General features: G+C 41.8%; 1 protein-coding gene across 3 annotated transcripts; it reads left to right on the top strand.

Moving 5' to 3' along the window:
- Window positions 1–7,008: 7,008 nt before the first annotated feature.
- On the top strand, window positions 7,009–25,127 carry hmgcra (3-hydroxy-3-methylglutaryl-CoA reductase a). 3 transcript variants are annotated; one of them, XM_060907847.1, is made up of 19 exons: window positions 7,009–7,173; window positions 7,273–7,384; window positions 7,472–7,559; window positions 7,650–7,734; window positions 7,876–7,981; window positions 9,404–9,510; window positions 9,615–9,734; window positions 12,078–12,232; window positions 12,399–12,652; window positions 12,794–12,963; window positions 13,279–13,473; window positions 13,557–13,715; window positions 15,962–16,119; window positions 16,299–16,404; window positions 16,485–16,655; window positions 16,737–16,877; window positions 16,971–17,129; window positions 24,584–24,738; window positions 24,847–25,127. In XM_060907847.1, the coding sequence occupies exons 1-19, from the start codon at window positions 7,009–7,011 to the stop codon at window positions 24,899–24,901; spliced, it is 2,661 nt and encodes an 886-aa protein (XP_060763830.1). In that variant the 3' UTR covers window positions 24,902–25,127. The 3 variants fall into 3 exon arrangements, with proteins under 3 accessions (XP_060763830.1, XP_060763831.1, XP_060763832.1); XM_060907848.1 differs by having other exon boundaries at window positions 12,399–12,658; window positions 12,800–12,963; XM_060907849.1 differs by lacking the exon at window positions 13,557–13,715 and having other exon boundaries at window positions 12,399–12,658; window positions 12,800–12,963.
- Window positions 25,128–26,567: the final 1,440 nt, after the last annotated feature.

The raw sequence follows: 26,567 nt of genomic DNA, 5'->3' as shown, positions 1-26,567 counted from the left end.
AACTACTTCTTCATGGTCTACACCGAATTCCATCGTTATTAATCAACTTCCCAGACCGGAAGCGGAGCTGTAATCAGCCGTTAATGAGCTGTAATCGCATCAGCCACGCCTCAGCAAGCGCGCGCGCAAAAATGCTCGGAGGGAAAGGAAGCGCGAGGACAGCGATGCGCTGATTGGCTGTTGATCGCGCGCAGCTGTGGCACGAGAGCGTTTGGTTCTGTTTACAGTTTATTGTTTACTGTGTGACCGCATGTTGATCAACTTTACATAGTTCATAGACGAAAAAGGTGCTCAAATATTCATTCATTCATTCGTTCGTTCGTTCAACGCTCTTTAACCTGTACACTTTTGCTCTGACATGCTGAAATATGATTAACTGAGATTCTATGAGTTCTCTAAACCTTCCAATAAATTAATAAATAAAAAATTCATCCATCCATTATCTGTAACCATATTATTTGTTATTATATGTATTATTTTTGTTTTGTACAATTGGAGAGTGAAAAAAGAAAAGGAACCCCATGCGAAAGTTTGGGCACCCCAATACATTTGAGTTCTCAGGTAACTTTTACCAAGGTTCCAGACCTTAATTGAGCTGTGGCTTGTTCAAATTCTTCGTTAGGAAAGGCCAGATGATGCAGATTTCAAAGCTGTATAAATTCTCTGACTCCTCAAACTTGTCCCTAAAATCAACAGCCATGGGCTCCTCTAAGCAACTCCTTCGCATTCTGAACAATAAAATAATTGATGCTCACAAAGCAGAAGAAGGCTACAAGAACGTAGCAAAGTGTTTTCAGGTAGCTGTTTCCTCAGACTGTAATGTTATCAAGAAATGGCAGTTAACGGAAACAGTGGAGATCAAGGTGAGGTCTGGAAGATGAAGAAAACTTTCTGAAAGAACTGCTCGTTGGATTTCTAGAAAGGCAAATAAAAACCCTGTTTGACTGCAAAAGACCTTCAGAAAGATTTAGCAGACCCTGGAGTGGTGGTGCACTGTTCTACTATGCAGTAACACCTGAACAAATATGACCTTCGTGGAAGAGTCATCAGAAGAAAACCGTTCCTGCGTCCTAACCACAAAATTCAGCATCTGAAGTTTGCAAATGAACATCTAAATAAGCCTGATGCATTTTGGAAACAAGTCCTGTGGACTGATGAAATCAAAATAGAACTTTTTGGCCACAATGTGCAAAGGTATGTTTGGAGAAAAAAGGGTGCCAAGTTCCAGGAAAAGAACACCTCTCCAACTCTGAAGCATGGGTGCGGATCGATCATGCTTTGGGGTTGTGTTGCAGCCAGTGGCACAGGGCACATTTCATTGGTCGAGGGAAGCATGGATTCGAATAAATACCAGCAAATTCTGGAAGCAAACATCACACCATCTGTAAAAAAGTTGAAGTTAAAAAGAGGATGGGTCCAACAATAAGATGATGATCCAAAACACACCTCAAAATCTACAGTGGGAAGAGGCACAAGCTGAAGGTTGTGCCCTGGCCCTCACAGTCCCCTGACCTAAACATCATTGAAAATCTGTAGATAGATCTCAAAAGAGCAGTGCATGCAAGACAGCCCAAGAAACTTGTCGAACTGGAAGCCTTTTGCAAGGACGAATGTGTGAAAATTCCCCAGGTAAGAACTGAAAGATTATTAGCTGGCTACAAAAAGTGTTTACAAGTTACTAGGTACTAACCATGCAGGGTGCCCAAACTTTTGCTTCAGGCCCTTTTCCTTTTTTTGTCATTTTGAAAATGTAAAAGATCTCATCTCATCTCATTATCTCTAGCTGCTTTATCCTTTTACAGGGTCGCAGGCAAGCTGGAGCCTATCCCAGCTGACTACGGGCGAAAGGCGGGGTACACCCTGGACAAGTCGCCAGGTCATCACAGGGCTGACACATAGACACAGACAACCATTCACACTCACCTACGGTCAATTTAGAGTCACCAGTTAACCTAACCTGCATGTCTTTGGACTGTGGTGGAAACCGGAGCACCCGGAGGAAACCCACGCGGACACGGGGAGAACATGCAAACTCCGCACAGAAAGGCCCTCGCCAGCCACAGGGCTTGAACCCGGACCTTCTTGCTGTGAGGCGACAGCGCTAACCACTACACCACAATTTTCTCATTACCTCTAGTCGCTTTATCCTGTTCTACAGGGTCGCAGGCAAGCTGGAGCCTATCCCAGCTGACTACGGGCGAAAGGCGGGGTACACCCTGGACAAGTCGCCAGGTCATCACAGGGCTGACACATAGACACAGACAACCATTCCCATTCACATTCACACCTAAGGCCAATTTAGAGTCACCAGTTAACCTAACCTGCATGTCTTTGGACGGCCACGGGGCTCGAACCCGGACCTTCTTGCTGTGAGGTGACAGCGCTAACCACTACACCACCATTTTGAAAATGTAAAAAATGAAAATTAAAAACAAATTGGTTTTGCTTAAAATATAAGGGGAATGAGTCATCTTGAACTTTATGTATCTTCAACTTGCTTAACTGTTCACAGTAAAACCGGGGTGCACAAACTTTTGCATACCACTATATATATATATATATATATATGGCGGCACGGTGGTGTAGTGGTTAGCGCTGTCGCCTCACAGCAAGAAGGTCCTGGGTTCGAGCCCCATGGCCGGCGAGGGCCTTTCTGTGCGGAGTTTGCATGTTCTCCCCGTGTCCGCGTGGGTTTCCTCCGGGTGCTCCGGTTTCCCCCACAGTCCAAAGACATGCAGGTTAGGTTAACTGGTGACTCTAAATTGACCGTAGGTGTGAGTGTGAATGGTTGTCTGTGTCTGTCAGCCCTGTGATGACCTGGCGACTTGTCCAGGGTGTACCCTGCCTTTTGCCCATAGTCAGCTGGGATAGGCTCCAGCTTGCCTGCGACCCTGTAGAAGGATAAAGCGGCTAGAGATAATGATATATATATATATATATACTACCGTTCAAAAGTTTGGGGTCACCCAGACAATTTTGTGTTTTCCATGAAAAGTCACACTTTTATTTACCACCATAAGTTGTAAAATGAATAGAAAATATAGTCAAAACATTTTTCTGGCCATTTTGAGCATTTAATCGACCCCACAAATGTGATGCTCCAGAAACTCAATCTGCTCAAAGGAAGGTCAGTTTTATAGCTTCTCTAAAGAGCTAAACTGTTTTCAGCTGTGCTAACATGATTGTACAAGGGTTTTCTAATCATCCATTAGCCTTCTGAGGCAATGAGCAAACACATTGTACCATTAGAACACTGGAGTGATAGTTGCTGGAAATGGGCCTCTATACACCTATGGAGATATTGCACCAAAAACCAGACATTTGCAGCTAGAATAGTCATTTACCACATTAGCAATGTATAGAGTGGATTTCTGATTAGTTTAAAGTGATCTTCATTGAAAAGAACAGTGCTTTTCTTTCAAAAATAAGTTTCTTTCAAAAATAAGGACATTTCAAAGTGACCCCAAACTTTTGAACGGTAGTGTATACAGCGCCGGCGACCTAGGCAATTGCCTAGAGCGCAAAGTGTGCCCAGGGGCGCCAAGGGCGACCAAAACCCCACCAAAAAGGAGGGATGGAGTTATTGAATGGAGATGTTACCAAGTGCATCAGTGGTGTACAGTGTTTTCAACCACTGTGCTGCCGAACTCTAGTACCGCGGAACACTAGTGTGCTGTGAGAGATCACCAAGTGTACCGTGGAAAATTATAGAATGACTGTATATTGTAAATATTGGCAACAGCGTTTTAGTTTCAGTCAACATTTTCTATTGGTGATGTGCCTTGAGATTTTTTCATTGAAAAAAGTGCGCCCTGGCTCATGAAAGGTTGAAAACCTTTTTTACAACACCTCTGATGCGGCTGGGGATGTAGAAATACGCGCTCCTTACCTCTGCTGAACACTACCTGTGACAGTAGCTTCTGCTGAAAGAAGCTTTTCAAAATTAAAACTGCTGAAGACATACTTAAGGTCAACAATGAGTCAAGAACGTCTGAATGGGCTTGCTCTGATGAGCATCAACCAAGAGATCTCAAGAGAAATATTATTTGATGATATTATCAAGGAATTTGCCATTAGGAAGACCAGACGAGTCCCATTGTAATGTTACTTCAATAACAAAGTACCCATAATAGCACTTTTGTTTGAAAATACAGCCCATTGATGTCCTAACAGGGTGCTTAAGTTTGCGCAGTTTAGAATTGTAGAATTTTTTATTCATTTAATTTGTTAATTCTTCAGAGATGACTTAACTTTTAATAGCAAAAAAGAAACTAAAAATAATTTCTTGTTTATTGTCCATGCACTACACTTTGAACAGGGTGCGGAAGAGTTTTTGCCCATTATATGGAGATATGTATTGAATTTGTGTGGTCATTTTACTTTGTGACACTTTATGTGAATAATGATAACAATAATAATAATAATGAAAAAGATAAAAATGACTTCTTGTTTATTGTCCATGCACCGTACATTGTTTAATAGTAATAGAATAGAGTGATTAGATTAAAGTGTTATTTAGATGTTATGGGGGGTTTTTTTCTTGGGGGGGGGGGGGGGGGGGCAAAACTCAATCTCGCCTAGGGCAGCCAAAGACCTAGAGCCGGCCCTGTATATATATATATATATATATATATATATATATATATATATATATATATAAAATATTTTTTTTAAAGCAAAGGGTCGTCTCAGACCAAAACTTACTTTTTGTTTCATTTATTATTATGCTGTTTAGAGTATTTTTTTAAATGTTGAAACATTTCATTTCATTATTTTTGATCTGCAGCATTTCTGTCCATGTGCCTAAGACTTGTGTGTCGATAATTGTAATATTGTATCGAAGCTCTTCATTGCTGATGGAGGTGATGGGGAGATCAGGTCACGTGTCCTCACACAGTAAACACCTTGTCAGAGCGGCAGTGAAAGTGTGTTTGTTCGTTTCCTCGGTGCGTGGCTCTGATTGGCTCCTTACAGGAGTGACGTAATGCCGTGCCATCGCTCCACACGCGTTCCAGGCGGACGGTGGCCGGTGATTGGCTTCAGCCCCGGAGAGCTCAGTTAAACAAGCGGCTGCGGGTTAATACTGTCAGCTTGTCTCCCTCCTCCCCTCTCTCCAGCTCATTTCCCTCTGGGGTTACTGCGTTCAAGCCCACATGCGAGGACTTAATTATCCAGCTCCACATTATTGCTGTAATTATCTATTTCTGGTACCGGTGAGTACTGAGCTTAGATTTTATCTGATTTATTTTCATGTGCAGATTCTTCATCTCTCAAAAACAGGTTCGTGTTATTCTAAGGCTGAGGATCCATACTGTATGTCTGTATACAGTACACTCTCAGAAAACAAAGTCCATTATTGTACCTTTAAGAGTACAACGGCTTGTCACTGGAGCAGAACCCTCTAAGGTACTTATTTGTACCCTTTACATACTGCTTGGGAACATATATGTACCTTTTTGGCCCTAAAATGGTACACATAGTTATTACCTTCAGGTCCAATAATGAACCCTATGGGCTTTATTAGTGTAGCTTGTACCTTTAGGGCAGCGTTTCTCAACCCTTCAGAAGTATGCAAATTCTCAAGGCACCCCCATATACAATATACTTTTATTTATTTAGCTTTTGCCATAGGAAGATCTATATATATGTACATACATCATGGCATGGGAAACCACAACAGCTTGCACCAATTACAGTGGCCCCATTATACCAAATTTGCATGTCTTTAAACTGTGGGGGAAACCGGAGCACCCGGAGGAAACCCACGCGGACACGGGGAGAACATGCAAACTCCGCACAGAAAGGCCCCTGTCGGCCGTGAGGTTCGAACCCAGAACCTTCTTGCTGTGAGGCGACAGTGCTAACCACTACACCACCGTGCCGCCCGTATACGCAGTCACGCTGACCATACGCTGACCCCTGCAGTGACGTTGTGACATGGGAAAGGGGGCCGTGAGACAAATTTTGATGATGCATGAGGCGGCGATGATCTGGATTAGTGTACAGTAACTATCGTTTTTTGGAATTTTAATTCATTTTATTTATTTCATTGTTAGAATATATAATTTTTTGACGGCACCCCGGTTGAGAAAGGCTGCCTTAGGATGTGGCATGGTGGTGTAGTGGTTAGCACTGTCGCCTCACAGTAAGAAGGTCCTGGGTTCGAGCCCAGCGCCCGGCAAGGGCCTTTCTGTGTTGAGTTTGCATGTCTGCGTGGGGGTGCTCCAGTTTCCCCCACAGTCCAAAGACATATACAGTAGGTTGGGTTAAATGGTGACTCTAAATTGACCATAGGTGTGAATGGTTGTCTGTGTGTCAGCCCTGCGATGACCTGGCGACTTGTCCAGGGTGTACCCCGGCTCTCACCCATAGTCAGCTGGAATGGGCTCCAGCTTGTCTGCGACCCTGTAGGACAGGATATAAGCGGCTACAGATAATGGATGGATGGATGGATGGATGTACCTTGGGGAACAGAAATGGACTCCTGCTGTACCCCTTTTCTGACAGTGTCTCAGATTTATGCTTATATCTTTTGTGCTGAAGTGAGGCTTTTATTCATTTTTAGCTCATGATGGATGCTAGAAACACAGCAGCAAATTTTCTCTAATATTTATAGTTTTTGCCCTCACATTTCACAAGACATTGAGCAAGGAGAGCAGTATTTCTTATTCTCAGGTTTGTTTCATTTGCTAACTTATGCTCACACACTAATACTGTACCATACACTCAGAGCAATAATAAACAATTGTTTTTATTTTCATAACACATTCATTTACATTGTGTGAGGATTTCATTCAAATCTGGGCAAATTTAGTTAGTTTTTTTGTTTTAATTTATCCCAGTATTATTGATTCTAAACTGTTTGGTGTGTGTTATAGAACATTAAACAGGGATAGTATAGACTCACATGTGTTTATTGGAGACTGGACTTCCATCACTCCAGTCCTGTCTGACAAGATTCTTATTCACGCCCTTCCTATAGAGTTGCAGTTCGTCAGAGAAGCTGAAATGCTAAGCAGACTTTTCCGACTCCATGGCCTGTTCGTGGCCTCCCATCCTTGGGAGGTGATTGTGGCCACTGTGACTCTCACCATTTGCATGATGTCCATGAACATGTTCACTGGCAATAACCGCATTTGTGGTTGGAACTTTGACTGCCCCAAGTATGAGGAGGTGCGGTGCATCACATCCAAAATCTATGGCAATTATAATTTGTAAATTGTAGTATTAATTGTGAATGATAACCTTTTCCTTCAACGTCAATATACACAGCAAGTCCTCAGCAGTGACATCATCATTCTGACAATCACACGATGCATTGCAATTGTCTACATTTACTTCCAATTTCAAAACCTTCGGCAGCTTGGATCAAAGTATATACTGGGTAGGTTCTATAGATTTGCATTAATGTGGGCAAACAGGTTGGAAATTATATATGATGTTAATTTTGTTTTCTTTTTTCCTTTTCTAGGTATTGCTGGACTTTTCACTATCTTCTCTAGTTTTGTATTCAGCACTGTTGTGATTCATTTCTTGGATAAGGAGCTGACCGGTTTAAAGTACATAAACTGCTGTGTTTTTATCCCGTTTTATAAAATCGACAGCTTGTTTAGTGCTATACAGTAATCTATTCTTTATTTGTCTCCCAGTGAGGCATTGCCGTTCTTCCTGCTCCTGATTGACCTCTCCAAAGCGTGTGCTCTGGCAAAATTTGCACTGAGTTCAAACTCACAGGTACATGGCATCGAATTCTCATTTGGCTGGTCATCATTTAAATGATTACCTATTAATGTGCTGAAGTGATATTATAATTTAAGTTAGAACCCTTTTGAAACAGTGATATTGACTTAGGTATGATTTTTTTTTATGCTTCAGGATGAGGTTAGAGAAAACATAGCAAGAGGAATGGCAGTACTGGGTCCAACATTCACTCTGGATGCGCTGGTGGAGTGTCTAGTAATTGGTGTCGGGACCATGTCAGGTACGCACTCCTGTACATCGTTCTGCAATGTGACATAAAATCAATCTGGATGCAATAAGTAAGGGCTATAATACAGTGAGGTGTGTTGTAATTAGAAAACACCTCATCATAAACCTTATACCACATATAGAACATCAATTTGTCAGCGATTACTATTTTAATTTATTAATGAACAGCACTTTACGGGCGGCACGGTGGTGTAATGGTTAGCGCTGTCGCCTCACAGCAAGAAGGTTCTGGGTTCGAGCCCCGTGGCCGGCGAGGGCCTTTCTGTGTGGAGTTTGCATGTTCTCCCCGTGTTCGCATGGGTTTCCTCCGGGTGCTCCGGTTTCCCCCACAGTCCAAAGACATGCAGGTTAGGTTAACTGGTGATTCTAAATTGACCGTAGGTGTGAATGTGAGTGTGAATGGTTGTCTGTGTCTATGTGTGAGCCCTGTGATGACCTGGCGACTTGTCCAGGGTGTACCCCGCCTTTCGCCCGTCGTCAGCTGGGATAGGCTCCAGCTTGCCTGCGATCCTGAGATGAGATGAGATGAACAGCACTTTACAGTTCCGTTGTGGACCGTCCGTGAAACACATTCCTGTTATCAGTTACGTTATAGCAGCTATAAACAGTCATCATCTGTTCTTTGACAAAGTCCTGACAACCATTCTTTTATACAATATCTGTTTATTCTGCCTGAGCTTATTTAGAGTACTCCACATTCAAGACCCTGTGAATTACTTGTTAATATAGAAATTATAAACATATTAAAAGGGGTGCATTAATCTAAACCTGTGGTTTGAATTACAGCTGGTTCTACTCTCATAGCTGCTGTTATTTAACAATTATTCGCCGAAATCGAAGTGAATATCGATGAATAATAACTTGGTCTTGGTTATTGTTCACCGATATTCACTGAGCCTGAAGCGGATAATTGTTTTAGTATAAATACACAGGTGATTATTTTTAAAAATGCATTTCAAAATATATTTAAAACTTCAAAAGTGGCATGTAAATGTAATACCGGCGTGGCACAGACTTGTCACTTATCTATGCCGACTCACATAAAATACTTTGTTTTGAAATAGATCAAATAAATCACAATTTCACCTTACCTTTGAATCGTTTTAGACCAAACTTTGTAGTATCTTTAGTGCTTTTAGTAATAGCATTTTCTTTCATAATTTGTAATTCTTCCTCGCTTATGGTGACGAGGCAACTCGAGGTGATTATCGAGAAATTCAGACTATTTCTTGATAATCAGCATGCACGATTTTCTATAATCACCTCCATATTTATACGAAAATACATTAATCTTACACCTTATGACCAATCAAATTTAAGAATTCAACTGCGCTGTGGTTTAACGATTTGTATTAGTTTACAGTGAGCTAACCTTAAACAGAAAACTTGAACTTCAATTTCCGATGAATGACAGGTGTTCGCCAGCTTGAGATCATGTGCGGCTTTGGATGCATGTCTGTCCTCGCCAATTACTTCGTCTTCATGACTTTCTTCCCAGCCTGTGTCTCGTTAGTGCTTGAGGTAAGTGAAATTCTGCCTCGAAGCTAAACATATTGAGCATGTGTTGTTTGTTTTTATGTGCTAAAAGACGTGAGTCAGCATTTTCTAAAATGTATCTAACACAGTTATCCAGGGAAAGCAGAGAGGGACATCCTATCTGGCAGCTGAGCCACTTTGCCCGTGTCCTGGAGGAAGAGGAGGACAACAAACCCAATCCAGTCACACAGAGAGTCAAGATGATCATGGTAAAAACTGACCTAGACAGAGGAGAACATTTGTTATAAATTAAAATATACTTGAATATAAGCTTAGCATGAACAGGATGATCATACATCAACCAGCAAACTGATAAATAAACTGAGAGTATGCATTTTGTTGTAGGACAAATAGTGAAAATATCAAAAGAAATATTATTCTTAAAGTAATAAATATATAAACAGTTTAACAGTTGCAAAATTACAAATTTGCATAAACTCAGTTTGTATGAATTTACAAATGTGTAAATGTAAAGGTCCTGATTTAGTGGTTGTAGCCCGAACTCTTTAGAAGTCTTTGCATTAAATTGGATTTGATCGGTTACACCGGCATTGTAAATCTCGTAACTTTTAACCTTTCTGTTAATGAACAGAGATGTTGGTTAATGCTAGCTTGCTACCCAGTAATGCTAACAACTGCTATATAACAATACTAATGTTAGTTATTCTCATCTCATTATCTCTAGCCGCTTTATCCTTCTACAGGGTCGCAGGCAAGCTGGAGCCTATCCCAGCTGACTACGGGCGAAAGGCGGGGTACACCCTGGACAAGTCTCCAGGTCATCACAGGGCTGACACATAGACACAGACAACCATTCACACTCACATTCACACCTACGGTCAATTTAGAGTCACCAGTTAACCTAACCTGCATGTCTTTGGACTGTGGGGGAAACCAGAGCACCCGGAGGAAACCCACGCGGACACGGGGAGAACATGCAAACTCCACACAGAAGGGCCCTCGCCGGCCACGGGGCTCAAACCCGGACCTTCTTGCTGTGAGGCGACCGCGCTAACCACTACACCACCGTGCCGCCCCATGTTAGTTATTAGTCAATGAATTTAAATTGACTAAAAAGTGTCAATCAAATGAAATTTCCCCCAAAGGGGATCTCTTGAGTGGTCCAGCAGAAAAGGTTTCACCTGATTATCTGGAGATCATGAGTTTGAATCCTGATGTTGCAACAGCCGTCCATGGCTGGGAGCCCAAGAGAGCAAAAATTGGTCATGCTCTCAGAGAGAAAGAGAGAGGGGTGGGGTATTCTCTCTCCCTTATCAAATCACAAGTGATACTAACTGGCAGAGGTGGACAGTAACGAAGTACACTACTTCAGTATTTTTTTTTTGAAACTTATGACTTTAACTTCACTTCATTTGAAAGACAATATCGTACTTTTCACTCCACTACATTTCTGTCAAGGTCCTCGTTACTTGTTACTATGAAGCAGCTTTAAAAGTGGATGTTTTTTTCTTTTCTTTTTTAAAACGTGATTGTTTTTTTCGCAGGTGACACTGAGAGCCGATCAGTAATCACTAGGGTCACGTCACGTCCATAGACTGTATAAAATCAAATTCAGTGATTTTCCAGTAGCATATTTGAACACGATCAATTGATGGCAGAATGGAAGGAGGCGGTTCTTCTGGAGAATGCACACACCCATGGCCAGACCTAGAAACCATGTTTCAGTTTTCTGAAAGGATTAAAGATTTGTTTCGTTTTAAATGTTTGCTTTGTTTGCCGAAAACGAACCACATCACAGCCTACAAAAACTCGCCGTCCAACCTGCAGAAGCATATTGAGGGATATAAACATTTTGTTCCAAGAGAAAGCTTGTAATGAAGTTGTCTGTGCTTTTAGAGCGAGCGATAACATTGCAATAGCTATGCAGTCTGGTTAGTCAAATGACTTTCTATGGATTTGCCAACCAAGTTGCCGTAGCCTTGTCCACGGCTAACATTTACACATAGCTAGTTAATTTAGACCCTGTTAGTTAGCATGTAAAAACAGAGTTACGCTAACATGAATAACGCTAACTTATCTGAAGTCCTTTTAGAAATATGTTTTAGCATAATCTTGCCAAATAAACAGAATGTAGAAATTTTTCTTTTCTAGTAGCGTTAGCTACCCAATATGATTTTGAGTTTGAAAAGCGTTTGCTAGCATGTCAGGTGGAGTTTCACTGACCAGCTAGCTTAACATTAAACCACCATGATGGCACAGCATGCGTTCATTTTGTGAATTCACATTTCTGTCTTTGGTAACGGCGTTAGGTTTTGTAAGCATTGTGGCAATAATACAACGACGCATTGACAGAAAATGTACTTTTAATACTTGAGTATTTTTAACTTAAGTAAAAATTTGACTGGACAACTTTCACTTGTATCGGAGTAACGTTTGATCAGTGGGATCTGTACTTTGACTTAAGTCATGAAGTTGGGTACTTTGTCCACCTCTGCTAACCAGTCATGGGTGTCTGTGAGCTCATTCACAGCAATGTATTTTTTAAGAGCATTATCCATGTGTACTTAACTGTTTTCCTTTTTCCTTTGCAGTCTCTTGGCCTGGTGATGGTTCACGCTCACAGTCGATGGATTGCTGATCCGGCATCTCCAAATAGAACCCTGGATGTTCCCCAAGTGGGAATGAGTTTAAATTCACCCAAGAGGATTGAGCCGGATATGCCCTTGTGGCAGTTCTACCTGTCCAGGTAAGTCCTTTATGAGGAGCTGTACTATTCTTGTTTGGCTCTGAACATGCCAGGAAGCTAAAAATATAGTAAAATCAATCCATTACAATCTTTCAGGTACACACAGTAATTTATTTATTTTCCTGTGTGCTGCATTTTAATAATAATTCAATGTGTATCTTTACAGAATGATCAGCATGGACATTGAGCAGGTCATCACTTTAGGTCTTGCCCTCTTCCTGGCCATGAAGTACATCTTCTTTGAGCAGGTGGAAATGGAGTCTACGCTGTCTCTTAAAGTCTCTCCTCCCAGCACCAAGCTCACACAGAGATGGTATCCTAATCAGTGCTGCAGGAAGGAAGTGACCCCCTGCTCTAACAGGTCCGAGAAGCCCACTGCTCCTCCTCCTCCTCCTCCTCCTATCACTAAAGAGGAAAGAGGTATGGGTAACATCCATTTCGTTTTTTGTTTTACATTTATCTCACCACTTTAACAGCTCAGCAGCAGCTTATTGGTTTAGCCATTTGGTGAAATGTTTGGTGTGATTACGACACAAACAACTGCCGTTCTTCATTTATTAGATTTAGTGATAAAGCCATTGCCTACCAAGACTGAGCCAATTCCAAGAAGCATGTTTGTGGTGGGAGAGGGAGAAACCTTGGACAATAGTGTTGTAGTGGAACCTCAGCCCAGCATCTCTTCAGAGTCCAGGCCAGTGGAAAAGTGCTTGACCATTCTGCAAGACCCACAGGTAAGGACAGCATGGAAACTCATTTTTAATCCAGCAGTCTGTCTGCAGCTTAAACTGCTCTGATTGAAGTATTTTCTTACTTCTAGGAGAGCACCTAGAGAACCTAGGGCTGCTTGTATCCTTAGTTATGACCCCTGTAATCTCTAATGAGCTTGCCCACATTACTTACTCACTTACTCTTAACTAATTAGCGTATGACGTGAGAAGGGATCAGAAACCTCTTGTGACTTCAAGAATTGTCCCTTATTTAAATGTATTGTGTAAGAGCTCTGTGCATGAGAGTGCATTGTGAAAAAATAATTTGTGATTTCTCAGATGGGTGCTCAATTCCTGAGCGATGCTGAGGTTATTATGTTAGTAAATGCGAAGCACATTCCTGCCTATAAGCTGGAGGCAGTGATGGAGAGCCCACAGAGAGGGGTGATGATCCGCAGGAAGATGCTCCGCCCCAAACTTCCAAAGACTTCTGCACTCACCTGCCTTCCCTACAAAGACTACAACTACTCTCAGGTAGTGTAGAAAAGTACTTCTACGTTTAAACTCGTTTTAAGATGTTAGGAGGCCACTTTAGGTCGACTTATTATTTTTCACAGGTGATGGGAACTTGCTGTGAGAACATCATTGGTTACATGCCTGTTCCAGTGGGGGTTGCAGGCCCTCTGCTGTTGGACGGAAAGCAGTTTCAGGTCCCACTGGCTACGACCGAGGGCTGTCTTGTGGCCAGCACAAACCGAGGCTGCAGAGCAATAGCTGTAAATCATATTACTATGGATCTGTCTAATCAGTGCCAAGATATGGAGAACATTTAAATAATATTGGCTAGCGTGATACTGAATAAGTTGAAGATGAGTTCAATATCATGTTAGCGAATGGAATATATCTGATAGACCATGAAAAAAAGTCTATTCTTTTTCTTCTTATTATTATAATACATACACACTCCTTTCCGGTGTTCAATGCGTCTTTCAAAATTCTCTCAAAATCTTCCCTAGTACAAATTGTCCCAGTCGCTCGCTAGCGCGGAAGTTTTACATCTTCGCCGTGTGATGTCATGTTGTCTTGACAACCATGCAGTATCGTAAACTACAGTTAGGCCCAAAAATATTTGGACAGTGACACAAGTTTTGTTATTTTAGCTGTTTACGAAAACATATTCAGGATACAATTATACAATCAATATGGGCTTAAAGTGCAGACTCTCAGCTGTAATTTGAGAGTATTCACATCCAATTTGGAGCAAGGGTTTAGGAATTACAGCTCTTTAATACGTAGCCGCTTCTTTTTCAAGGGACCAAAAGTAATTGGACAATTGACTCAGAAGGCTGAAAAAAAAATAAGGCTGCATGGGCTCTTCCCTCGTTAACCTGTCATCAATTAAGCAGTTAAAAGGTCTGGAGTTGATTCCAGGTGTGGCGTTTGCATTTGGAAGCTGTTGCTGTGAACACACAACATACGGTCAAAGGAGCTCTCAATGGAGGTGAAACAGACCATCCTGAGGCTGAAAAAAAGAAGAAATCCATCAGAGAGATAGCAGAAATGTTAGGAGTGGCCAAGTCAACAGTTTGGTACATTCTGAGAAAAAAAAAAAAGAGTGCACTGGTGAGCTTGGGAACTCAAAAAGGCCTGAACGTCCACGGAAGACAACAGTGGTGGATGTATGCAGAATCCTTTCCATGGTGAAGAAAAACCCCTTCACAACATCCACTCAAGTGAAGAACACTCTCCAGGAAGTAGGTGTATCAGTATCTAAGTCTACCATAAAGAGAAGACTTCATGAGAGTAAATACAAAGGATTCACCACAAGGTGCAAACCATTAATCAGCCTCAAAAATAGAAAGGCCAGAATTGACTTTGCCAAAAAACACCTGAAGAAGCCAGCCCAGTTCTGGAACAGCATTCTTTGGACAGATGAGACTCAGATCAACCTGTACCAGAATGATGGGAAGAAGAAAGTTTGGAGAAGAATTGGAACAGCTCATGATCCAAAGCACACCACATCTTCTGTAAAACATGGTGGAGGCAGTGTGATGGCATGGGCATGCATGGCTTCCAATGGCACTGGGTCACTTGTGTTTATTGATGATGTGACAAAAGACAGAAGCAGCCAGATGAATTCCGAAGTGTATAGGGATATACTTTCTGCTCCGATTCAGCCAAATGCAGCAAAGTTGATTGGACGGTGCTTCACAGTACAGATGGACAATGATCCAAAACATACTGCAAAAGCAACCCAGGAGTTTTTTTAAAGCAATGAAGTGGAATATTCTGCAATGGCCGAGTCAATCGCCAGATCTCAACCCAATCGAGCATGCATTTCACTTGCTCAAGACAAAACTTAAGGCAGAAAGACCCACAAACAAGCAACAACTGAAGACAGCTGCAGTAAAGGCCTGGCAAAGCATCACAAAGGAGGAAACCCAGCGTTTGGCGATGTCCATGGGTTCCAGACTTCAGGGAGTCATTGCCTGCAAAGGATTCTCAACAAAATATTGAAAAGTAACATTTTACTTAGGGTTATGTTTATTTGTCCAATTATTTTTGAGCCCCTGAAATGAGGAGCGTTTGTATAAAAATAGCTACAGTTCCTACATGTTTAATCATATATTTTTGTTCAATCCCTTGAATTAAACCTTAAAGTCTGCACTTCAATTCTGTTGTAGTTGTTTCATTTCAAATCCAATGTGGTGGCATGCAGAGCCCAAATCATGAAGATTGTGTCACTGTCCAAATATTTCTGGGCCTAACTATATATTCAACGCTCATTCTCCATTGGGTAAAGTGACGTAATACATGTAGAATAAGCGATATGCGAACAATATCACATGCTATCGAACCAAATGAATGAAACCTGCTAGAAAGGAATAGAATACATGTTTTTATTCCATAGAAAAAGTGTCCTGTATGTATAATATATAATATTTAGTGTTAAAAACCTTGACTAGACCCACCCCTAACATGCATAAATGCTTATATTCTGTCTTTTTCTCTTAAAAAAAAGCTGGCTGGTGGAGTCAGCAGCAGGCTTTTGGCTGATGGTATGACCCGTGGCCCTGTAGTTCGCTTATCTTCCGCCTGCAAAGCCGCTGAGGTCAAGGCATGGCTTGAGAGCCCAGAGGGCTACAAGTGCATTAAAGAGGCATTTGACCACACTAGCAGGTAAACAAAAAGAAAAACACAGAACATATCCGATAAAGTATATATATATTTTTGGTTCTATCAGTTTGTCTCAGTAAACAATTATTACTGAATGTGCCAGCTAATTAAACATAGAAGGCTGACATGGTTTGCATATAGCAGCGTATATGAGAAACATTTTGGTTTTGCTTCTTTCTTAGGTTTGCTCGTTTAGAGAAGCTCCTGATTGGCCTTGCTTCACGAAATCTGTATATACGCTTTCAGTCCCAAACTGGAGATGCCATGGGAATGAACATGATTTCAAAGGTAATGAAATGTAATAACTTGTAAGATGTTAAATCAATTTTATGTTGTCTCGTTATGATTACTGCCATTTGGGTTGTTAGGGAACAGAGCAAGCTCTGGCAAGGCTTAAAGAAGAATTCCCTGAGCTGCAGGTCCTGGCAGTTAGTGGGAACTACTGCACTGATAAAAAACCAGCTGCTATTAACTGGATCGAGGGCAGGGGAAAGTCAGTGGTGTGTGAAGCGATCATACCTGCTCAAGTTGTTAGAGAGGTATAGTTAAGCTAATTGAATATGTATTATTAGGATCATAAAATGGGGCAGCTTTGTAATGGTCTTAAACCTTTTCTGCAGGTTTTAAAGACCAGTACGGAAGCTCTGGTGGAGCTAAATATCAATAAAAACCTTGTGGGTTCTGCCATGGCAGGAAGTATTGGGGGCTATAATGCTCATGCCGCCAACATTGTTGCTGCCATTTACATCGCATGTGGACAGGTAATAGACGACCCTATGCATAACCATTTATGCATTAAAGTACTAGAGAAAATAAGGCTAACGTGAGAGTAAATGTGAATATTATTTTATCAGGACCCGGCTCAGACAGTGGGCAGCTCTAACTGTATCACCCTAATGGAAGCAGCTGGACCCGCAACAGAGGATCTCTACATCAGCTGCACCATGCCTTCCATTGAGCTGGGCACTGTAGGAGGAGGCACCAATCTGGCACCTCAGCAAGCCTGTCTGCAGGTATCTGAATACCCGCTCAGCTGCCAGTTTATCAAGTGGCAACTACCATATACAGTACCTACCATAGCCCATCCCTTGTTTATACAGAGTTAGATGCCCTCTACCCTGTCTATCAGCGAAGAAGGACCGCTGTAAGGACTAGAGCTAGCCAGATATTATTTGTGTGGTAGACTATTCCCACAGTCTTCAGAGTCTGTGCCAGATAGAGTCCTTCTAAGAAAGCCTATGGCCCTGTTTACACTTGGTATTAACATCTGTCTCGGGTGATTGGATCACAAATGGGCAGCACTAAATACAGGTCTGAATCCAATCACTCAGATCCACATTCAGTATTTTGCATACATTATACTCATGAAATCTCTACCTTAAAACATCTATACCAGTCATGTGACGCCTACTCATGGGCAACATCTTGAGTTACTATATAAACAGACTATTTGTATCAGAGAACTGGTCTACTCATTCTCAGTCATTTAGATCAATACAGTATTTAACAATTATTCGTCGAAGGCGAAGTGAATAATATCAGTGAATAATAACCGAGACGAATCCGAAGTTATTATTCACCGAGGCAGATAATGGTTTTAGTATAAATACACAGGTGATTATTTAAAAAAATTTTTTTTAATCATATTAAAAAATAATTTATCACAATCGTCAAAAGTGGCATGCAGGCTTGTTACTTTTCTATGCCGACTCACATAAAATACTTTGTTTTGAAATTGATAAAATAAATAGCAATTCCATCTTACCTTTGAATAGTTTTAGACCAAACTTCGAAGCATCTTTAGTGCATTTAGAACCAGCATTGGGCAGCACGGTGGTGTAGTGGTTAGCGCTGTTGCCTCACAGCAAGAAGGTTCTGGGTTCGAGCCCCGTGGCCGGTGAGGGCCTTTCTGTGTGGAGTTTGCATGTTCTCCCCGTGTCCGTATGGGTTTCCTCCGGGTGCTCCGGTTTCCCCCACAGTCCAAAGACATGCAGGTTAGGTTAACTGGTGACTCTAAATTGACCGTAGGTGTGAATGTGAGTGTGAATGGTTGTCTGTGTCTATGTGTCAGCCCTGTGATGACCTGGCGACTTGTCCAGGGTGTACCCCGCCTTTCGCCCGTAGTCAGCTGGGATAGGCTCCAGCTTGCCTGCGACCCTGTAGAACAGGATAAAGCGGCTAGAGATAATGAGATGAGAATGAGGACCGGCATTTACTTTCGTTTGTAATTCTTCCTCACTTACGATGACAAAGCGATTGGCCGCTATTTCGCCAAGTCACTTGAGGTGATTATCGAGAAATCGTCCAAATTTCTCGACCAGTCAGCACTCATGATTTTCTATAATCACCTCTGTATTTATACCAAATGGTATTATTACTCATATAGTAATATGAGACATTTTTATCACCTATGTTTTTAAAATACTGATTTTTTTTTAAAGTAATACTTTTAGAAGTTGCTTTAGAATGTAAAATATTTTCAACAGCAAGGGTCTTTAAAAAGGTTGAGTTTTGTGATGAATATAAAACCGTCAAACAGCTTTTTTTTTAAAGGCACTGTTATTATATATGCATGCAATGGATTCTCTAAAAACGAGCTGAAAACTCACTCTTCTAGACACATTCGAGAAATACAAAACATACAGGCTTTTTACAACACAGACACACTTAGTATACATTTACTGAACACTTTATTAGGAATACTGTATGAATACTGGGTAGGGTGTTTGTCCCTTTGCTCTCAAAACATCCTCAATTCTTCATTCCACAAGATGTTGGAAACATTCCTTTAAGATTCTGGCCCGTGTTGACGTGATTGCATCAGACAGTTCCTGCAGATTTTTCAGGTGCACTTTCATGCTGTGAATCTCCTGTTCTTCCACATGCCAAAAGGTGTTCTATTAGATTGAGAGCCAGTCACTGGAAGGCCTCTGAAGAACACTGAGCTCATTAGCATGTTCGTGAATCCAGATTGAGGCGAATTTTGCTTTGGGACATAGTGCATCATCATACAGGAAGTAGCCTTTAGAAGATGGTAAATTGTGGCCATGAAGGGATGCACATGCTCAGCAACAATAGTCAAACAGTCATTCAAACAAAGATTGATTGGTATTAACAGGCCAAAAGTGTGCCACGAAAAGAAAAAAAAAAATTCCCCACACCATTACACCACCTCCACCAGCTTGGACTGTTGACACAAGGCAGGTTGGGTCCATGGATTCATGCTGTTTGTGTCATATTCTAACCCTATCATCTGTGTGCCTCAGCAAACAACACAGCAGACCTTCAACATTCAAGATTCAGACTCATCTCATTATCTCTAGCCGCTTTATCCTTCTACAGGGTCGCAGGCAAGCTGGAGCCTATCCCAGCTGACTACGGGCAAAAGGCGGGGTACACCCTGGACAAGTCGCCAGGTCATCACAGGGCTGACACATAGACACAGACAACCATTCACACTCACATTCACACCTACGGTCAATTTAGAGTCACCAGTTAACCTAACCTGCATGTCTTTGGACTGTGGGGGAAACCGGAGCACCCGGAGGAAACCCACGCGGACAACATGCAAACTCCACACAGAAAGGCCCTCGCCGGCCCCGGGGCTCGAACCCAGGACCTTCTTGCTGTGAGGCGACAGCGCTAACCACTACACCACCGTGCCGCCCTCAAGATTCAGACTAAGCTACATTTTTCCAATCTTCAACTGTCCAAATTTTGAGAGCCTGTGCCCCTAAATGGGCTCCGATTCTTGTTCTTGGGTCAGTGCATTGTACATTGAGATGCTTTTCTACTCACCACAATTGTAGAGTGGTTATTATCATGGAAACTCTCAAAACTTAAACTCACCAAGCAAAAATGATTCAAAGTCCAAGAGGTTGCAGAAAAGTTTAGACTTTTATTGAATCAATTAATAAAAGCCATGTTCGGTCTGCAGAGTGAACCAACCCAAAATCAAAAGTTCTCATTTTATACAGCTTTAAAAAAAAAGGTATACAAATAATTTCATTGGTTAACGTCACGTCATACCACTTCACCATTTTCTGTTGGATAGTACATCTCATGCTTCTTTTTTAAATCAACCGAGTGAAATTTTCCAGTATGAATAGTCAATTCAGAAAGAATCAAAACGTAAGTAGTAGTACGTCATGAACAACACAGTATTCAGAGCGTATATCACTCCCTCCACGAAATAAGCGACGCTGGTTCTTTATACAGATGGCTTTATCTCTCTCTTCATTCCAATTCACCGCCAACAATCCACCGTCGAACTGTTATAAGACAATATACAAAAAACCACTCGTTCAGCGTTAGTATCTAGAACATCTGCAACTTCCTCAAGAATGAATGAAGTGTCACTTTGTGAGTCTAGCAGGGCATAGACGAGAACTTCCTTGCTTGAGTCGCTAGGCGTTGACACAGACAGGCACTATCGCTGAAGTCTGGGTACTGTTGCCATCTTGCACAACTCTGTTGGATGTGGTTTCCTTAATGGCGTCTTGTAGCTGTGTTGACTGTAACTTTCTTTCCTTCCTGTAGCTCACCTCCTTAGACTGTTCATTTTTTGTTTCTTGTTTTGAGCGGTCTTCATGTAGACATGTGGGGTGATGTTTTGAGCAAGTTTCACAGACCATCCGGTTACTGCAGCTCTTGGATTGATGGCCAGGACTTAAACAGCCAAAGCACAGTCTCTCACTCTGAGTAAATTTGACTCTGTCGGCAACTGACCTTTCCATGAACTTGCGACACTTCTGTAAGCTGTGTCCTATTTTCTTACAAAACACACACGTGACTGTTTCTTTCACTGGTGTTGGTTGTGAAGATCTTGGCACCAACTGTTTGATTTTTGGAGGCCACCGTGTTTTGGTTCCTAATCTTTGCCTTATCAGGTTCACTTTGCCGTAAAACATGGAAAGATGTTATAGGGTTGCAAGTAATACTAGCTTCCATTGATAGGAATGTCACAAAATAACTGAAGTTTGGGAACCTTCTGTGTTCTAGTTGGTATTGTGTGGCCTTTCGATTCCATCTGGTACTTAACCAGTCAGGTAGTTTGGCAGTAAGTTTCTGGTTCTCAATTCCATCATTAAGAACATTTAAAATCTCATTGTGGGCAATGGCAGATTCACAACTGCGTAGGAAGTCCACAAACTTTCGCAACTCAGCACTCTCTCTTGAGGCTATTTTTGCCCAGGCATATAACTTGTCTCGGAAGGCTTTGGCAATTATAAAGGACTCACCATATCGTTCATTTAGCAGGTCCCCATGCTGCGTAATACGAGTCTTCTGAATCAAGCAGAAAATAACCTCCTATGGCCTCTTTAGCTGTTCCTCAAACATATTTCTGAAGGAAGATGATTTTCTCTGAAGTTGGAATATTTTTCCTCTCAATCAGTCCCTGAAAGGATGACTTCCAATGATTAAACTTAAGTGGATCTCCACTAAAGATTGTTGGCTCTGGAATGGGTAGCCTGGTTGCTGATATAGCCTCAGCCAAGACTTTTACAAGCTCTCCTGAGTCATCTTGAAGTGTTTTCCTTGGAGCCATGTCTCTCAGTGGTTGTGGATACAAAAAGGCACAGAATTCACCTGATCACCTTCTGGTGCAGCTGTCGGTAGTACAGAGTTCTGTGGTGCACGTTCTTGGTCTGGATAGAATTCAGCTCCATCATAAACCTTAAGCTTTGCCTTGGCAGCATTCAGCTTTTTCAGCTCTTCCAGACGCTGAAGCTCTCTTTTCAAGTCTTCTACAGACCTTTTTCTTGCAGCACTCTCTTCTTGCTGTTTCTTTAAGAGAGCAGCCTCTTGTCTTTCCCTTTCTATCCTACGTTCAGTCTCTTCCTTTTCTCCTTGAAGACGGCAAGTTAATGCAGCTGCTTCTTGGTCTGTGACTATCTGCCGTTCCTCAGCTTCAAGTTTTAGCAGTTTCTCTTGGTGGCATTCTTGCTCAGCCATAATCTCTAATACAGCTCAAGTGGCTTCATACTCAGCAGCAGCTTCTTGCCTTTTAACTGAAGAGACATTAGAGTGAATGGAATGATGTGTAGAACAATCAGAGGCTGGAGGTGACACACTAGAGATTGAAGATGCAAACACAGTTGTCTTCAGGCCAGCACAGCTCCTCCCTTATATCTTGAATTTGTGACTGAGCATTTTTTACAACAATCCTGGTGACTGATATACACTTGTCCAGCTTGCGGCGCATGTCATGTGATGGGCTGTCAATCCTTCTGTATTCATCATAAACAATATTCAGCTCAGACAATTCTCTTGGAATACTGCTGATGTGCTCTTGTAGGATGTTACTCGGGTCCTGTTTTATTACAGATTTTTTTAGCTACCTTAGTTAGAGCCTTCCATCGTTCATACATACTGTCAAAGCGAAGTAGTAGTCTGCTAGTTTTTTTTTCTTGCTGAAATTCCCTTCCCTTTTCTGTTAATCTGCGGGCTCGCTCACCTCTATGAGGCTCTTCAGACTGTACTGCTGGTTGTACAACTCTAGACTCACCTATCTGCTCTTGTTCTGTAGAAACTGCTACATAACGAGTCTCTTCACTTGTGACATTTTAGCTTATTTGGAAATGACCTTTACACAATATACTTATCTCAAATAAGTAGAGTAGTTAATAATGAACATTTCCACAAAAATATGTTTCATATGAAAAGAAAAGGGGTGGCACGGTGGTGTAGTGGTTAGCGCTGTCGCCTCACAGCAAGAAGGTCCGGGTTCGAGCCCCGTGGCCGGCGAGGGCCTTTCTGTGTGGAGTTTGCATGTTCTCCCCGTGTCCGCGTGGGTTTCCTCCGGGTGCTCCGGTTTCCCCCACAGTCCAAAGACATGCAGGTTAGGTTAACTGGTGACTCTAAATTGACCGTAGGTGTGAATGTGAGTGTGAATGGTTGTCTGTGTCTATGTGTCAGCCCTGTGATGACCTGGCGACTTGTCCAGGGTGTACCCCGCCTTTCACCCGTCGTCAGCTGGGATAGGCTCCAGCTTGCCTGCGACCCTGTAGAACAGGATAAAGCGGCTAGAGATAATGAGATGAGATGAGATTACATTAAGGCGTGTGTGTGTTTACATAAATCAAAATACAATCATTATAAACCAAATTACTGTTTATATGATGGCATCAAGGAATGTGGGCACGGGTACGTGTGTGTGTGTGGTTACATTAAGGGTTTAAAATCACCATATTATCTGAGTTACTGTAGTCTTTTTGCCAGCTCAAACCAGTCTCACTATTCTCTCTTGACCTCTCTCATCAACAAGGCATTTCCATGCATGGAACTGCTGCTCACTGGGTTTTGTTTTGTTTTTTTTCTTCTTATTGCATAATTCTGAATAAACTCTAGAGACTGTTATGCATGAAAAGCCCAGGAGATCAGACCAGTCCTTCTGGCACCAACAATTATGGCAGTCAGAGTCACCAAGATCATGTTCCCCCCGTAATGTTGATGTGAACATTACCCGAAACTGCAGGCCTGTTCCTGTATGATTTAATAAACTGCACTGCTGCCACACGAACGGCTGATTAAACAATTGCATGGTGTTCCTAATAAAGTGTTCAGTGAGTGTAGATTTGAGATATTTCACAGTATATTTGTGTTTAGAGTCTTGTGTACTGTGGTCAAAATTGATCCCAGCTGTGTTTGTCAAGGTTTTTTATTTATTTTTTTAAATTAAAATTTTTTTTTTGTATGAAAAGGAGTTATATTTTTGGTTAAATTTTTTTTCCTCCGTTTTTATGTGACCTGCGAAAGCAATCTTGATGCCATGCAAGATGACGACAGTATGAGTAAAGCTATCTTTATTTAGGAAATGCCACAAAACAGATACATAATGTTTTTGGGTCTGATTTGGAAGCAACAGCTGGTCGATTTTGGTAGATTGGCAATCCTGTTACAGATAAAACGTGAATCACAAATCTTCACTAAACCCGCATTCAAGACCAAATACCAAGTGTGAACAGCTATCTGTTTTGGATACGGATATTTGTTAATACGGCGGCACGGTGGTGTAGTGGTTAGTGCTGTCGCCTCACAGCAAGAAGGTCCGGGTTCGAGCCCCGTGGCCGGCGAGGGCCTTTCTGTGCGGAGTTTGCATGTTCTCCCCGTGTCCGTGTGGGTTTCCTTCGGGTGCTCCGGTTTCCCCCACAGTCCAAAGACATGCAGGTTAGGTTAACTGGTGACTCTAAATTGACCGTAGGTGTGAATGTGAATGGTTGTCTGTGTCTATGTGTCAGCCCTGTGATGACCTGGCGACTTGTCCAGGGTGTACCCCGCCTTTCGCCCGTAGTCAGCTGGGATAGGCTCCAGCTTGCCTGCGACCCTGTAGAACAGGATAAAGCGGCTACAGATAATGAGATGAGATATTTGTTAATACCTAGTCTGAACAGGGCCTAAGAAACAAGACCATACCTGAACATATGATATAACTCGGGCTGGAAAATATCATGCGTTTTTCTCTCAGATGTTAGGTGTGCAAGGTGCCAGTGAGACGTGTCCTGGTGAGAATGCCCGGCAGCTTGCCAAGGTGGTGTGTGCTACCGTGCTGGCAGGGGAAATATCGCTCATGGCTGCTCTTGCTGCTGGACAGTTAGTCAAAAGTCACATGACACATAATAGGTAAGTAGCGCTTTCAGTTTGAGTTAGTGTGAATTTACAGAACTTCAGAATTCCAAAATGAACCCAAGCGATGATGAACTAAAGGCTTATTCATTTTATATTTTTTAGGTCAAAAGTTAATTTACAGGACACACCACGAAGCTGTACAAAACAGGCACCTTGAAACTTAGAGGCCTAACGTGGGGATGACGTAAGCAGCACAAAAGGAAAAAGACTCAAAAGGGGAAGGGGGAAAAAAAATAAATAAAAACCACACCACATACATTTGAGTACTTTTACGAATGAGTAAAAGTCAAATGGATGGTCGAAACCAAAAATATTTCCAACACCCAGTCCAGGGGAAAAATGCTTTCATTCTCATTTACGGAGTGCCACAATCATCTCAAAGACTGCTGACATAAAATTAATAATCATCCTGTAATGTTTGGATATTTTACTTTTACACCTCTCAGACCTGATGCTGTTTCTGATGCTGTCAGTGTTCGCTGGATGTACTCAGGACATAAATTATTTTTTTTTCCATGTTTCACTATTTATAGAAAAATAAAACATGCATATTCTTTGGTACACAAAATGTCAACTGATCAACTTGGAAGGCAATCACTAATTCCTAGACATTTTTCTTTTGTTAGAATTATCTTAAACTGCCAACTTCAGCCTTCTGCCATTATTCCCAGTTATCTGAATGCATGTAGGTATTATTATTATATGCAAAGGTTTTGTTGAAGGGAAGATTCCAAACACAGCTATTTCTCAAAAGTTGCTATCATGGCCTGAATGACGTCAGTCAGCTGTTGCTTGCATGTGGAAATCCAGCAAGAACTGTGTATGTGCACTGAACATGTACAGTAACACACGCCACCTTACCGTATGTACTGCCCATGCAGATGGAGCTTTTGTTACTTAACTGGCTTTGCTTATGTGATACAACTACAACCCCGATTCCAAAAAAGTTGGGACAAAGTACAAATTGTAAATAAAAACGGAATGCAATAATTTACAAATCTCAAAAACTGATATTGTATTCACAATAGAACATAGACAACATATCAAATGTCAAAAGTGAGACATTTTGAAATTTCATCCCAAATATTGGCTCATTTGAAATTTCATGACAGCAACACATCTCAAAAAAGTTGGGACAGGGGCAATAAGAGGCTGGAAAAGTTAAAGGTACAAAAAAGGAACAGCTGGAGGACCAAACTGCAACTCATTAGGTCAATTGGCAATAGGTCATTAACATGACTGGGTATAAAAAGAGCATCTTGGAGTGGCAGCGGCTCTCAGAAGTAAAGATGGGAAGAGGATCACCAATCCCCCTAATTCTGCACCCACAAATAGTGGAGCAATATCAGAAAGGAGTTCGACAGTGTAAAATTGCAAAGAGTTTGAATATATCGTCATCTACAGTGCATATCATCATCAAAAGATTCAGAGAATCTGGAAGAATCTCTGTGTGTAAGGGTCAAGGCCGGAAGACCATACTGGGTGCCCGTGATCTTCGGGCCCTTAGACGGCACTGCATCACATACAGGCATGCTTCTGTATTGGAAATCACAAAATGGGCTCAGGAATATTTCCAGAGAACATTATCTGTGAACACAATTCACCGTGCCATCCGCCGTTGCCAGCTAAAACTCTATAGTTCAAAGAAGAAGCCGCATCTAAACATGATCCAGAAGCGCAGACGTCTTCTCTGGGCCAAGGCTCATTTAAAATGGACTGTGGCAAAGTGGAAAACTGTTTTGTGGTCAGACGAATCAAAATTTGAAGTTCTTTATGGAAATCAGGGACGCCGTGTCATTCGGACTAAAGAGAAGGACGACCCA

Source organism: Neoarius graeffei, chromosome 24 (assembly GCF_027579695.1).
Source record: "Neoarius graeffei isolate fNeoGra1 chromosome 24, fNeoGra1.pri, whole genome shotgun sequence".
Classification (NCBI taxonomy): Eukaryota; Metazoa; Chordata; class Actinopteri; order Siluriformes; family Ariidae; genus Neoarius; species Neoarius graeffei.
The sequence above is the reverse complement of the archived record's forward strand: the minus strand, read 5'-3'. Positions and strand labels throughout refer to the sequence as shown.